Genomic DNA, 12,558 nt, shown 5'->3' with positions numbered 1-12,558 from the left:
GAAAAGTAGCATTCCTTAATGATGCTAATAGCCAACATGAAAACAATGTAGCTGTTGTTTTTGCCTCTGAAGGAGGCTGAACTGAGTGGAAGTCTGGATAAATTCAGCAAAAGGAGACTGTGAGATTGATGATAAGCTCTGTAAGTGGATCAACTCATGCATAATCTAGAGTGTTGTGGCTGACTTAAGTTCAGAAGCTTTGGTGGAAAAAGTGTCTGAATACCTCAGGTATTGGGAGTTCAAGAATACCACACATCAAATTTAGATAAATTTTATTTGTTAACTTGAGAGAATGAAATGCTGGATGAAAAGTTCTACATACTATAATCATAACGGACAAAAGCAAAATTCCCCCAGTCCTCAAAATTCAGGAGTGCATGGCTCATGCAAAGCAGTCCATGTTGTTTTTTGAGATTGATGGGCAAAATACTGTGCTGCCTTTGAGCATTTGCAGCTTCCTGTTTTGATGCATTTTTAACATTATTTCATGGGTAGAAGACCTACAGAGAAGAGAGGTATTTCTGCCAACTTTGAAAACATGTCATTTTCTGTCTGTAAATCTCAGAAGTTTTCAGTTAGGTAAGTGTAGAAAAAAGATTTAAGATTTTGACAATATGTAGTGACAACATGTAGCTTATATAGAAACTTGGTGGAAGACATAGTTCTTAATGTCAAACAGCAAATGTGTGTAGCTGGATGCTGCCAAAAATTGATACTCTAGTTTGCAACAATAATGCTTCATTTAAGAATCGTGCTATTGAAGAGAGCAAAGGGTTCTAGTGAAAATTAGTGCATCTCTTCTAGTGGAATCACAGTGCAAAACTCTACTTTGATATGAAGGTTTTTTTGTTGTTTTTTTTTTTTTAACAGAGATATTACTAAACAAGGACAATGTTCTTTTGAATACAGAGGATGAGAGAAACACTTTTTTTTGACATGGATTTGTTATTCTTTCTTTGGACATAGTTATCCTTAGAATATCAATACTGGAACCAGTACTCTTGAACATCTTCATCAGTGGACAGTGCACCCTCAGCAAGTTTGCAGGCAATACAGAACTGGGGGGAGAGTTTGGTACGCCAGAGGAATGTGCTGCCATTCAGAGAAACATTGACAGGAAAAAATGCACTGACGCGTCTCGGTTGGGGCAAAGAAAAGTCCAAATCCTGCACCTGGGCAGGCAGACTGTCACACCAGTACAGAATGGGGACTGACTGGAAGGCTGGCTGGTGGAAAAGGTCCTGGGGTTCCTGACTAGGTCAGCAGTATCCTCCTGTGCATTAGGCAGACTGCTGTGAACAGGGCAAGGAAGGTTAATTCTTCCTCTCAGCACTGGTGAGGCCACGTCTGAACCTTGCATCCAGTTCTGGGGTCCTCAGTATGAGAGACAGAGATGTACTAGAGTGAGTCCAGTGGAAGGCCACAAAACTGGTAAAGGACTTGGAACATCTGTCATAGAAGGAGAGACTGTGGGAACTGGGATTGTCTAGTCCGGAGAAGAGAAGGCTGAGAGGACATCTTACCAGTGCATATGAGTACCTACTGGGAGAGTGTGAAGAAGACAGCCAGTGAGGGCCAGTGACAGGCTAAGAGGCAGTAGGCACATACTGACGGATTGGAAATAAAGAGACTTTCTTCCAGTGCTTGAATTATGTTGGTTTGGTTTGGTTTTGGTTTTGGTTTTGGTTTTTTTCCTAGGCAAACTGGACCCAGTTATAGTGAGAGATTGTAGAGTCTTTTTGGAGATAGTAAAAATCTGACTGGATGTGGCCCTGAGTAGCCTGCTCTAGTTGACCCTCTTTTTAGGTTGGTGGCAGAAAGGTTTGACTAGCTGGTCTCCAGAGGGCTCCTCCAACCTCAGTAATTCTGTTATTCTCTGAGAAGTAATTGTGAATAGGTTGGATTACAGAGTCCCAGTTAGCTTGCATTTGGGGATATCCGTTTACTGTGGTGATTGATATTGCCTAGTTGAAATAGTAGTTGAAGTAGCATTTCAGCTGCCTAAGTTTAGCAGTGCAGCACGGAGATGGGATTGCTAATCCTTTACTGGATGAGTGTAAAATACTAGATAAATAGTCACCTTTTTGGAGAAGAAGTGAAGGTAGAGTTGGACATCCAGGACCTTCTGAGAGCTAGGTGGCAACTGACCTTGCTTTATTGACAGACCGCATGCAGGTAATAGAAACTAGATGACTGTTTGTGATTCCTAGCTGAAGGAAGTGGCACAGACCAGAGGAAGAGGAAGAACTGACTCCTTTTCTAACAAATATTTACAAGCTAGCAGAGAAGATAGTTATGGACTGTTAGTTCTGCTTATGACTAAGAGGCACAGAATCACTATTACAGTATTCAGACATGTTTTTTCTTAAGTTTTGCTGTGTTAGTATTTCTTAACATTGTTAAGCAGGTGCGCACACATCTTTGTGTAGACAAATGTGATGGAGATGAGAACGAATACCATAAGACAGTTAAAGCTCTTTGACTTGAAATATGAAAAGCAGAAACTGGAAATTAGATTTCATGAATAAATGATTTCTGTTATGAACACAAATGCTAAGGCACTTAGTTACTCACAGATATGTATGCTTTAGTTTATTTATCCCCACTTTATTTAGTGGGGATATACCCATTGTAGCCCAAGTGGGAGCGCTGTCAGTGTACTGCATCAGTTTTCAGTATCCTCGTATTAAAACAGGTGCTGATAAATGTGAAGCTGTTAAAAATGTAATGTGTGTTAATTAGTGAGCTGATTGGTGATTTTATTATTTTCTCAATGATTCTGAGGCCAGTTTGTATTTTTGTTTACCAAAGATCAAGTCAAACTGGAAAAGCTTGCTGAACAAAATAGTTACGAATTTTTGTCCTGTGCAGCTTGAGGAGATCACGGTAGATGATATTGTCAATGTATCAATCCAGATAACGATACAAGGCATATCTTAATAAATCCTTTGTGATTTATTTAATAACTGTTGATTTCTTGGCCTTTCTAAATGTTGAAGATGTAAATACTCACACCTGGTGGTGTGAATTTTAAAAGCCGGTATGTGTAAGAATAGCATATCTTGAAGTTAATTTTTAACTTCCCTGTTTTTCTTTGATGGCTCTACACATCCTCTTTTTCTGCTTGAGGAAGAGGTGATAGGAAAAAATCACGTTACTTTGACAGAGGCAGGATCTATGTTTATGTTGAATGAAGTTTTACTGGATCAGGTTTTTGCTTTATTTTAACATATATCTTGGTATGTTTGCAACAAGTTATTTAATGTTATGTTCTATTCAAGGTTGGAGTCTGTAATAACTTTGGCGAGCTCCATATGTCATACATCTGTAAACCAGTTGTTTAGTAAAATACTATGAGCTCTTCAGTGCCTCACAGAATGGTAACATTATGTTTGCTGAGCAAGGACTTCTAGGAAAACAACAGATAATGACTTCTTGTTTTGATTTTGACAACATCTTGAGCTTCATTTTGCACAGTTTACTTCTAAACCAATAGGAATACTGTATTTAGGAATTAAATTTCAGTCAGGTTGAACTGAAATTACAGTGATCTTCAGATTCTAATGTTACATGCTGAAGTTTGCATTGCTGAAGTTAGGCCTTTTGTCTTAATGTGGCTATTCATTCAGTTTAATTCTTTTCCTGACTGAAGAAGCTCTTACTTAATACAGAATTAATGAATTGTGTGTTTCTGTTGCTGTCATGTGAGAATAAGCAAAAAACTAAAATCTGAAAGGTACAACCTTTTTTCCTCACGTCTAGCCTTCCCTTTCCCACCATCTGAAACATAAGATTTTTTTTTTTCTTTCTACAGTTCACATATTGTTGCTAATAATAAAATGTTAAATTCAGGGATATTTACTTATTTTTTTTTGTCTCAGATTATTTTAAGGCCTTTTTTGTTTTAATCTGGTTCCTGATTTTATTATTTTTAGTCTTACTTTTATTCTTTGATGATCTTGAATTTCTTGGTCCTGTAGAGGAAGGCGTAAAAGGAAGAGTAGAAGTCCCTCCAAGTCTCCTAAATCATCCAAAACAACAAAAAGAAAGTCTTCACGAACTCCTTCTCCAAGAAGGTAGGTTTCATGTAAACGTAAAGATTAATGAGCAGTAAAGAATCAAGAATTTTTTGTATTTTCATTGATTAACTGCTGTTGCACTGACAATCTCAGACTCTTCCAGTTGGACAGTATGATGAATTTGAGCTTTGGTATGCTTTCACCTGGAGAGTTCCAGATCTGTCAACAATGCAGATTTGCTTCAAGTCTGTAAAAGCTCTTCACTGGATACAGGTGGACTTGGTTTTCTCTTTGCAAGTACTGTGCATACTGAACACATGTATTCCTCAGCTCGTATCAGTCAAAAAATGCCCTTGTCTTTACAAAAAGGGGTTTTGTTAGTGTTTTGAGGTTTTTTGTGAAAACCCATAGATGAAAATTTAGTTTGCAGTTAAATGGCTTGAAGGTTGTTGCTGTTTGATCAAATTCTAATATGAGTAAAAATTTTCTTAAACAGAAGCAAGAAAGAAAAAAAGAGAGAGAGAGATACAAATAACGAAAGAAGAGAAAGAGAACGCTCCACCTCCAAGAAAAAAAGTAGTAAAGAAAAAGAGGGAAAGGAGAAATCTGACAAACGCGCCAGTACCTTGAAGGTAAACTATGTATAGATAGAATCATAGAATCATAGAATAGTTAGGGTTGGAAAAGACCATAAGATCGAGTTCCAGTAATAAGCAGAATGAAGAGGTGCTAGTGGAGCCAGTATTGAAATTTGCTCTTTTCTTTTTCTTTCTTTTCCTCCTCCCCTTTTTCTCCTGTTTTCCTTACCAAATTATTACCATTTCTGTTTGGCTTTTGCCAGTGAAAACCTACAGTCGGTGTGTTAGTGGGCCAGTTTCATACGTCTCCATTTTTGAACTTTACTGGACATAGCAGCTTGTATGAATAGGTTATGGAATCACTTTTTGTTTGTTTCTTTTTTTTGCTCCATATGTAAGGACCTGGCTGACTGCCTGTGTGTATGAGCAGGCAGGAAGCAGACTGTGTAACTAAGGAGAGCTGTTCAGGAACAGCTTGGCTGTCAAGCTGGAAAGATTACTTTTCCAATAAACTTTCACTGTTCAGTTCAGCCTCTCCCTGGTTCCTTTGCCCTGGTGTGCATGTTGGACTCCACAGGAGTAAAGTTGAAGAGCTGAGGAAGAGTGGTATGGGATTTTTCCTGCAAAATAGAAGATGGTGTGATTAAGGAAAGAAACATCTTCAGATTTTTTCAATCTTAGTATTTGAAAAGCAGCATGCCTTTAAGAGTAATTTGTTGTACTCAGAATTATTCAACTGTTATAAACAGCTGATTTGGGTGACTGCCCACATGCTTAAGTAATTATCCACGAACTTTGTTAAAATGCATCAGGTATCTGCCAAAAACTATGAAAGAAAAAAGCTTAATCCTATTTTATTTAGGAAATACGGAGAAATCTTCACTTCTGGAGCTGTTTCTAATAGATTCTGTGATGCTACTTTGTTCTTAATATTGATCGTAAAGACAGATTATGGCATTGATTTCTTGGACGACTAGTTGTTATGAGTGCCTAACTTCATACAATTGAAAAAGAAGCTGACACCTCTACTATAAAAATGGCCAAGACAAGATAGGCGTGTAAAAATTGAGCCAAAAATAACAAAAGGTGACTGGAAGTCATAAAAGTCATACCCTGTAATGCTAAGAATATGATTTTTTTTTTTGTAAAATAATTCTGTTTTTGGTAGGACAAAGATCACACTAAAGAGGATCAGAATTCAGAAACTGACAAGGAAGTAGACAGCAGAGATACAGAAAGGACAGATGAAGTCAAACTACAACAGAATGGGAACTGTCAACCAAATGAAGAAAACCTCTCAATTAAAATGGAAGAGGTTTAAAGCAAAGAGTGGGCATCCGATTCAACTAAGAAATGAAATCCAAAGCTTTTTATTTCTCAGAATGAGGAAGAAAATAAAGCAATCAACCTGATCGTGTTGATAGTACTAGTAGCTCTTTCAATTCTTGGGATAGCTTTGTTGTCTTCTTGCTGTAAAGCAAGAGAGCACGGACCAGTAGTTATAACATGAAAAGGCAAATGCCATCAAAACTGTTCATCTCTGAAAATCCATGTATTCTCATGATGGCTGTACTTACTTGTGAAATGATTTATGTTAAGTTTTGCCATAAGCTGTTACATAAGTAGAAACTGAAAGATGTAAACCTGTACTACCCAAAAGAAGCTGAAGATATGCATTGAAGTTTGTTTAAAATTCTGCTTGTTGATGATTTTGTGTTGTTTTACCTTGTGGGTTAAAAAAATCCACAAAAACTTCAGTGTATACTGTTTGATGTGCTTGGAAATGGTGCATAAATATACGCACTTTTTTCTGTTGTAAATGATCCCAACAGAAAGGGGTTTAAAACATAAACACAGTTTTACAGGTCTTTTGTTAAATACCCACTGACCAGTACGTTTTTAAGTTGCTTACTGTTTGAGATTCTTGGGGTTTATTATTTGAAAGAATTTCTTACTAATATCCATAAAGTTAATATTTCTTTTAAAGTATTTGAACAATGCATGTTACTTTTCTGTTCGTAAAAGGGACACTGTTATGTTATAGATAATAGATCAGATTACTGAGTTATTTTGGGGTTGTTTTGTTGCTTTCTTTGTCCTTCCGGAAGTGAGCACTTCTGTATCATATTATCTGAATTACAGCTTTTGTTTTCAGCCGTACTGCAGTGTGTACAGCTGCAAATAGTACAGGTGCCATTATGAAAATAAAATTTACTTATTTGTTTTAAAAAAAAAAGTGGGAGCACAAGCAGATGCTTTAGTGCCTTCTTAAAATGTGGTATTTTCTAGAAACGTATATGTGCTGTTACTTATTTTCAGCTAAATCTTACATGATCTCTATTGCTGTTTTGCCACCACTTTACTGTAGACAAGAATGCAAGTGATTTGTCAGAATGGTTGCTGTATTCACTTGTTAAAATGCTAAAGATCCATTTTTCTTTTTTTTTTGTTTAAGAACAGATTTATAGATAAAAGCAAAGATGCAGTTTGGGGACCACCACTGTACAAAAGTAGTAGCTGAAGTCAAAGCATTTTCTGATCACCTGCATCAAAGACAGCCCTTTATAGACATTTAATCTACATTTGGATGGCCTTAATTAATTAATAATGACCTGTCCCTCATCTTCTCTTATGTCTGCTGGGTGAAACAGAAGGAATTGCATGTAAAGAAGAGGGCAAAATAATTTGGGGAAAATTCTAATTACACAGGAGTTAAATGGTAGAGATATTTTTTTTTTCTCATTCTTTGGGGAGAAAGCAAGTAAGAGAGAATGACAAAGCAAATATTTTTGTCAAGGTAAAATATGGCTTGTCTTCTCAGAGCTAACTTAATTGGTTACATGAGATTTCTTAAGAGTCATTCCTTTAAAACTTACTATTTTTAATACAACTTAATACAATCAAATGACTTAATTGCCTTACCTCTTAGGAAGAGTTATTGTTGAATACAGTACAGTTGAAAAAAATGCAATAGCGTATTAGCTGTTTGGTTTCAATTTGATTTTTTCAACATTGCATAGTGAATTCTTCCAAAAAGAAAAAAAACCCACCCGGTATTATAGGGAGTGAAAAATTTGCCCAATTCCTAAGGCAATGAAACCCAGTTTGATTGTGAAGCTGCTTAATCACTCTTCATTCTCAGTAGGATTTAATGTTCTTGCCAGTGTGTACATTTAAGACTATAGAAAAAGCTTTACCATGTAAAGTATAGACAGTCATTTTTGTGCTGTTGGCTGGTAAACAGCTTATTCTGATAAAAGAGTGACAAATCTGTATGCTTACAAGAAGACTATGAAGGATTGTGTCTTGCAACAACAGCTGTCTTATTTATGATGTGTAAGTAGCATAGAGCAAAGAGATTGTTTGTATACTTGTTATCTTTGGTACCATTTCACTAATAAAATCAAGTATTTTAGAGGGAAGTTTCTGCTAGTACATACTTATTAAAGGAATATTTTTAGTTGATCTGGGTCTCATTCACGCAGCTTCTTTAATTAGAAATGTCTATACCAGTGAAAATACAAATGTATTATAGTATCTTTGAAAAGCTGGGTTTCTTTTTTTGGAGGAATTATAATTCTTGCAGTGTATCGTGTTTCAGCTGATACTAGCTTGATTTCTTGAGTTTTCTTATCCTGAAATTGCATAGTCATTATAAATCAGTTGCAAAATATATAAAGGATTGGGTACAGTTAACTAAGCAACATTCCTTTGGAAATTAATAGTGAAGGATGGCAGTCTTATTAACTAACTTATCCCGCATATAAGTCCATGTGCACCACACTGTTATATTGTTTATGAATTAATAATTCCCTTACAAAAAAACCTTTTACTTGTTTTGTTTTTAAAGGAAAAAACTCAAAACAACCAACCACCGAACCCAGACATTTCCTCCCCACCTCAAGTCATATTTTCTTAAAAATGCTGTATTTTCTGGGTTTGCTTTGTAAATATTGTGCAGATCTGTAGGGTAAAGTTTTTTCTATTTGTATTAGGTGTTTTGCAGTTCCCCTCTTCCTAAAAAAGCCACTAGTAGAAAACTACTGTTCTGTAAAATGCCTGTTTCTGCAGAGGATTGATCGTTTTTCAAACTGGTAGTGTAGCACAGTAATGAAGTCTCTGCTTGCTCCAGCAGGATTGTGTGCATCATCCATTAAGCGTGTTCATACTTTATTGGAATTGCCTTCATTGTTAACTGGTTTGCATGCTGAACTGCCATGGTAGATTGCTTGGTTTTGCACTGCATAAATGAGATTACATGGAGTGATGTTTTGAGAACAGTGTAGTTCATGATAGTTTTACTGTTTTAAATGTAATTTCATTTGAGTCAGTTTTTATTTGAAAATACAAGAGATAATTGCTTAGAAAAGTGATTAGCCATTTTGCTAAGACCATGTAAAGCCTGTATGTGTAAGTTTCTGTTAGTGGCTACAGTTATTTCACAGCAGTGTTTCTGGGTTACAGATAGGCTTTTTCATAGGATTTTGAGGGAAGAAGATAGAAGGCAACTGCTGGTGACTGAAACAGGATTCCAAGTTCAGAGTAGAGGTGGCTGTGACTTAGATAAACTTATCAAAGTCAATAGGCTTACGCAAATGAGAGGGATGAAATTTTGATTGCAAACATTATTAGTATGATATGAAAAGAATATTGTTAGAACTAAGGAGAAAAAAAGGCACTTCGCTTAGAATCTAGAAACATAAAGAATACCTGAGACATCACCAATACGTAGGTTTTACCTACTCATTAGCATTACCTGCTCTCTTTTAATGGCAGTTTCAGGTGCATCTGAACTACCTTTGAATTATCTGGCTAATAGCAGCAACCTGTGCACAGCTTGTATTCTGAAATGAGCTGTGATCGCTTGTGTTTCCTCTGCTGTAAGGAGGTAAATGCCATGGCCTTTAGCATAGCTTGCATTGCTTGCTAGTGTTCCCTGGGCCAGTTACATCTAAGGCAATACCTGAAATAACTTTGAAACTGCAAATGTTTGTTACATGGTAGCTTCTCTGTGTTGCCTTCAGCCTGTACTGGTATTTTTGTAATAGTTACTAGATCTAGGGATTTCTGTGAATTTCTTTTGATCTGAGGAGGAGATAAGCAAAGGCTGCTTTGTGTGATAAAATTTTATACTTCATACCTGTCCTTATTATTCTGTACTTTTTTCATTCGTGTATGGCTGTTGCAAGCAGTAATTCCTTAGTGATTGGTACGTGTTTTCTATGACTGAGTTATCTCTGCATCAGTGTCTTCTTAGAGTTCATGTATTTTAATTTTGCTAGCCATTATCTTGGGAAAAAAAAAAACAACAAAACCAGACAAAAATAGTCTTGAATTTTGTAAATGTTAGTGTGAAAGTTGCATTATAGCAGTAAACCAGCTAATTGTGAATTCTGAGCAATGACTTGCAAACTGGGGGATATTATAGGTACTGCCTGCCGCTTGGTGTACTTCTAGTTTTATAGTAATTGATTATTGCCTTTGGTGTTATCATGATTTTAAAAGTGAGAATTGGACTTAGTGACACAAATGCTGAGACCTGTAAATGGCCAAAGTAATGTAGGCACTTAGTTCAGAAAGATGTGGTTTTCTCACCAGAGGCTGGAGCGTGGGCAGTTGAAATTTGTAGATACCATTATTACCTAAAGAGAATCTAAAACTTAATTTTGTTTGCTAATGTATGTAAACAGAAAAAAAGGTTTGAGCCTGTACCTTAGGTTTATTTTTATATGTTGAAAACTGTAATTAAAATAATATTGAAAACTAAGACACTGTATGAAAAGGTGTTTGTTTTTTTTTTAAATGTAAGATAAACTGTCAGTGGTGTTTAAAAGATGTCTTTGCATGCAGTGGTTATTTTTACTTCAAGAATATTTCATTTGTAGGCAAGACCTGTTGCAGGATCTGAGCACATTTGTCTGGGGATTTCTTCAATATTCTCTTCAGTGTAAAACAGCTTAATATAGTTGTCTGTGGAGGCAGCTACTTTCCACGTGGTTTGAGACACTCCTCCAGTACTTTGATTCTGTATTGTTTAAGTAAATACTACAGTTGAGAAGCTATCTACAAACTTCAGCTTCCATAGTTTCCTGAAACTGTGAACTCTTTCTATTCAACAGGAAAAAAAATCCTTTTTATTTAAATTGTCATCATAGTTTTATCATTGTTGATCTTAATACAGGAGAACATGGACAGCAAAACTTTTAGCTGTTTATATATTTTCTGGTATGGTTCAGCTTAAATTTGTTACCTTTTTTTTATGTTAATCTAATGCCAAAGACAAGACTTGAGATTTTTGGTGTACGAAGTATGTTCCATGGTAAACTTGCTAATGAAATTAATCTTCAATTGAAAATGTTGCATGTCTTTTTTGAAATGAAAGACTTAGCAGTGGTAAAAGAATGATTGCAGCTTTGTTTCTTAGTCCTTCATGTCGTTAATGAGGCTGCCAGTAAAGTAGCTTTCTAGTGAGCTGTTGCTCTACTCAGTAAAACCTTTCTTAGTGCAAAGGTGTGGAACTACTGCTGCACTGATGAGTAAATTATGGGCCACTTAGAAGTTACTACTTCATAAATTCATCATTTTCATAGTAATCAACTGAATGAGTGATCTTCTCTGGAAACATCAGGAGAGTAACTTGACTTGCACAATTCATGTGGTCTATCAGTATATCCCTTCTGGTATTTTTTTCCCAGTGATGCAGGAGCTATGATTTGTTACACACAGAACCTACCACGGTCTGCGATCAGGTATACCTCAAGAACCTCAGCAATACAGCAGCAAAAAGTACTGTTCCCCTTCTCTAAGTTCGGTATTTCTGGTAAGAAAGTAGGTCTTTCAAGTTTAACAAACATTACCAAAATGGAACAAATTTAGTTTATTTTTGCATTAGTGAAGAAACTATGAAATGGTACAAGTAAAGAAATTTCCAATGCTACTACATTGTTGCTGTTTTTGTAAATAATGCCCCAAAGTTTTAATGGTGTCATCACTTAATTTGGATGAGATACAGAAAATGGCTGTGCAGCAATTCGACTTTCTCTTTTTAAATTTTTTTTTAATTTATTTATTAGGCTACATCTGCCCCAGAGAGTTAAGTGCTTTGTAAGTAAGTCTGTTGGGACTGATATTGACAAGAATATTACATGAAAGGGGGTGAGGGGTTAACTAACTAAATGTATCATCACTGTTTAGTTAAATCCCCTGGCCTAGCAGGGGATTTTCTTCTCCAGAGAAAGCTACCATAGTTCCACCAGGGAAGTTTGTCTTTCAAACAGGAATTTAATAAGTGTGACTGCATAAAGTATTTCTCAATTTCTTTTTTTTTCTTTTTAAAGTAGTATCAGGAGTTCATGCAGAGCTTCTGACAGTACATGTCAATCTATTGCCATGGATATTTTTCATATGACAATTCACTTAAGCTTCCCTGTTACTTTGTGCAATGTGTAAGAGTCTAAATAACAGGCAGTGGTTAAGGAGCAGAAGTTTGAGGTCTGCTTCTCAACATAACTTGTTTGGTAGGGATCTGATCTTGTGATTTTTGGGAGCAGTTATGTCTGTAATGAGACTTGTGGCTGGCTTACCTGCTACTGATCAGGTGATTTAGTCAACACATCTTCAGTCTAGAGAGCTGCATTTTACCATGCTGCTCCTCTGAATGTGAAAGGAGGAAAAAACACGTCTGAGAAATACATTGAGATGTCTTGGCAGTGGTTCAAAATCATATATATACCTAATCTTGTTAAGTAATAAAAAAAAAGTTCTCTTTAGAGGAGGGGATAGAAAATTGAATAAAGAAGTGTCAGTCTTAAACTTTCTTGTGTAAATGGCTTGGTTTGCCTGCTTGTTTTAAGAAAACAGGCAGACATAAGCATTGGTGCTAGACCTGTCTTAAATGTGCTGCTTCAGTATGAGATGTGGGGAAGACTGCGTCTCCTGGTTTTCTCTCTACAAATTTTACC

The 12,558-nt window shown here is 36.1% G+C and overlaps 1 protein-coding gene across 4 annotated transcripts in view; it reads left to right on the top strand.

The window, feature by feature from the left end:
- Positions 1-8,062, top strand: part of SREK1 (splicing regulatory glutamic acid and lysine rich protein 1) — a 35,961-nt gene extending 27,899 nt beyond the window's left edge. For all 4 annotated transcript variants that reach the window (XM_061475807.1, XM_061475809.1, XM_061475810.1 and 1 more), the window contains 3 exons: positions 3,981-4,076; positions 4,516-4,651; positions 5,766-8,062. In XM_061475807.1, the coding sequence (XP_061331791.1) occupies positions 3,981-4,076; positions 4,516-4,651; positions 5,766-5,918 (385 nt within the window). In that variant the 3' untranslated portion in view covers positions 5,919-8,062. The remainder of the gene's footprint in view (positions 1-3,980; positions 4,077-4,515; positions 4,652-5,765) is intronic.
- Positions 8,063-12,558: the final 4,496 nt, after the last annotated feature.

The sequence above is a fragment of the Pezoporus flaviventris genome, unplaced genomic scaffold (assembly GCF_033815535.1).
Source record: "Pezoporus flaviventris isolate CSIRO_AGI_PZ_B2104156 unplaced genomic scaffold, CSIRO_AGI_Pfla_v1 ptg000090l, whole genome shotgun sequence".
Taxonomy (NCBI): Eukaryota; Metazoa; Chordata; class Aves; order Psittaciformes; family Psittacidae; genus Pezoporus; species Pezoporus flaviventris.
Note: the sequence above shows the minus strand (reverse complement) of the source record. Positions and strands in the feature narration are given on the sequence as shown.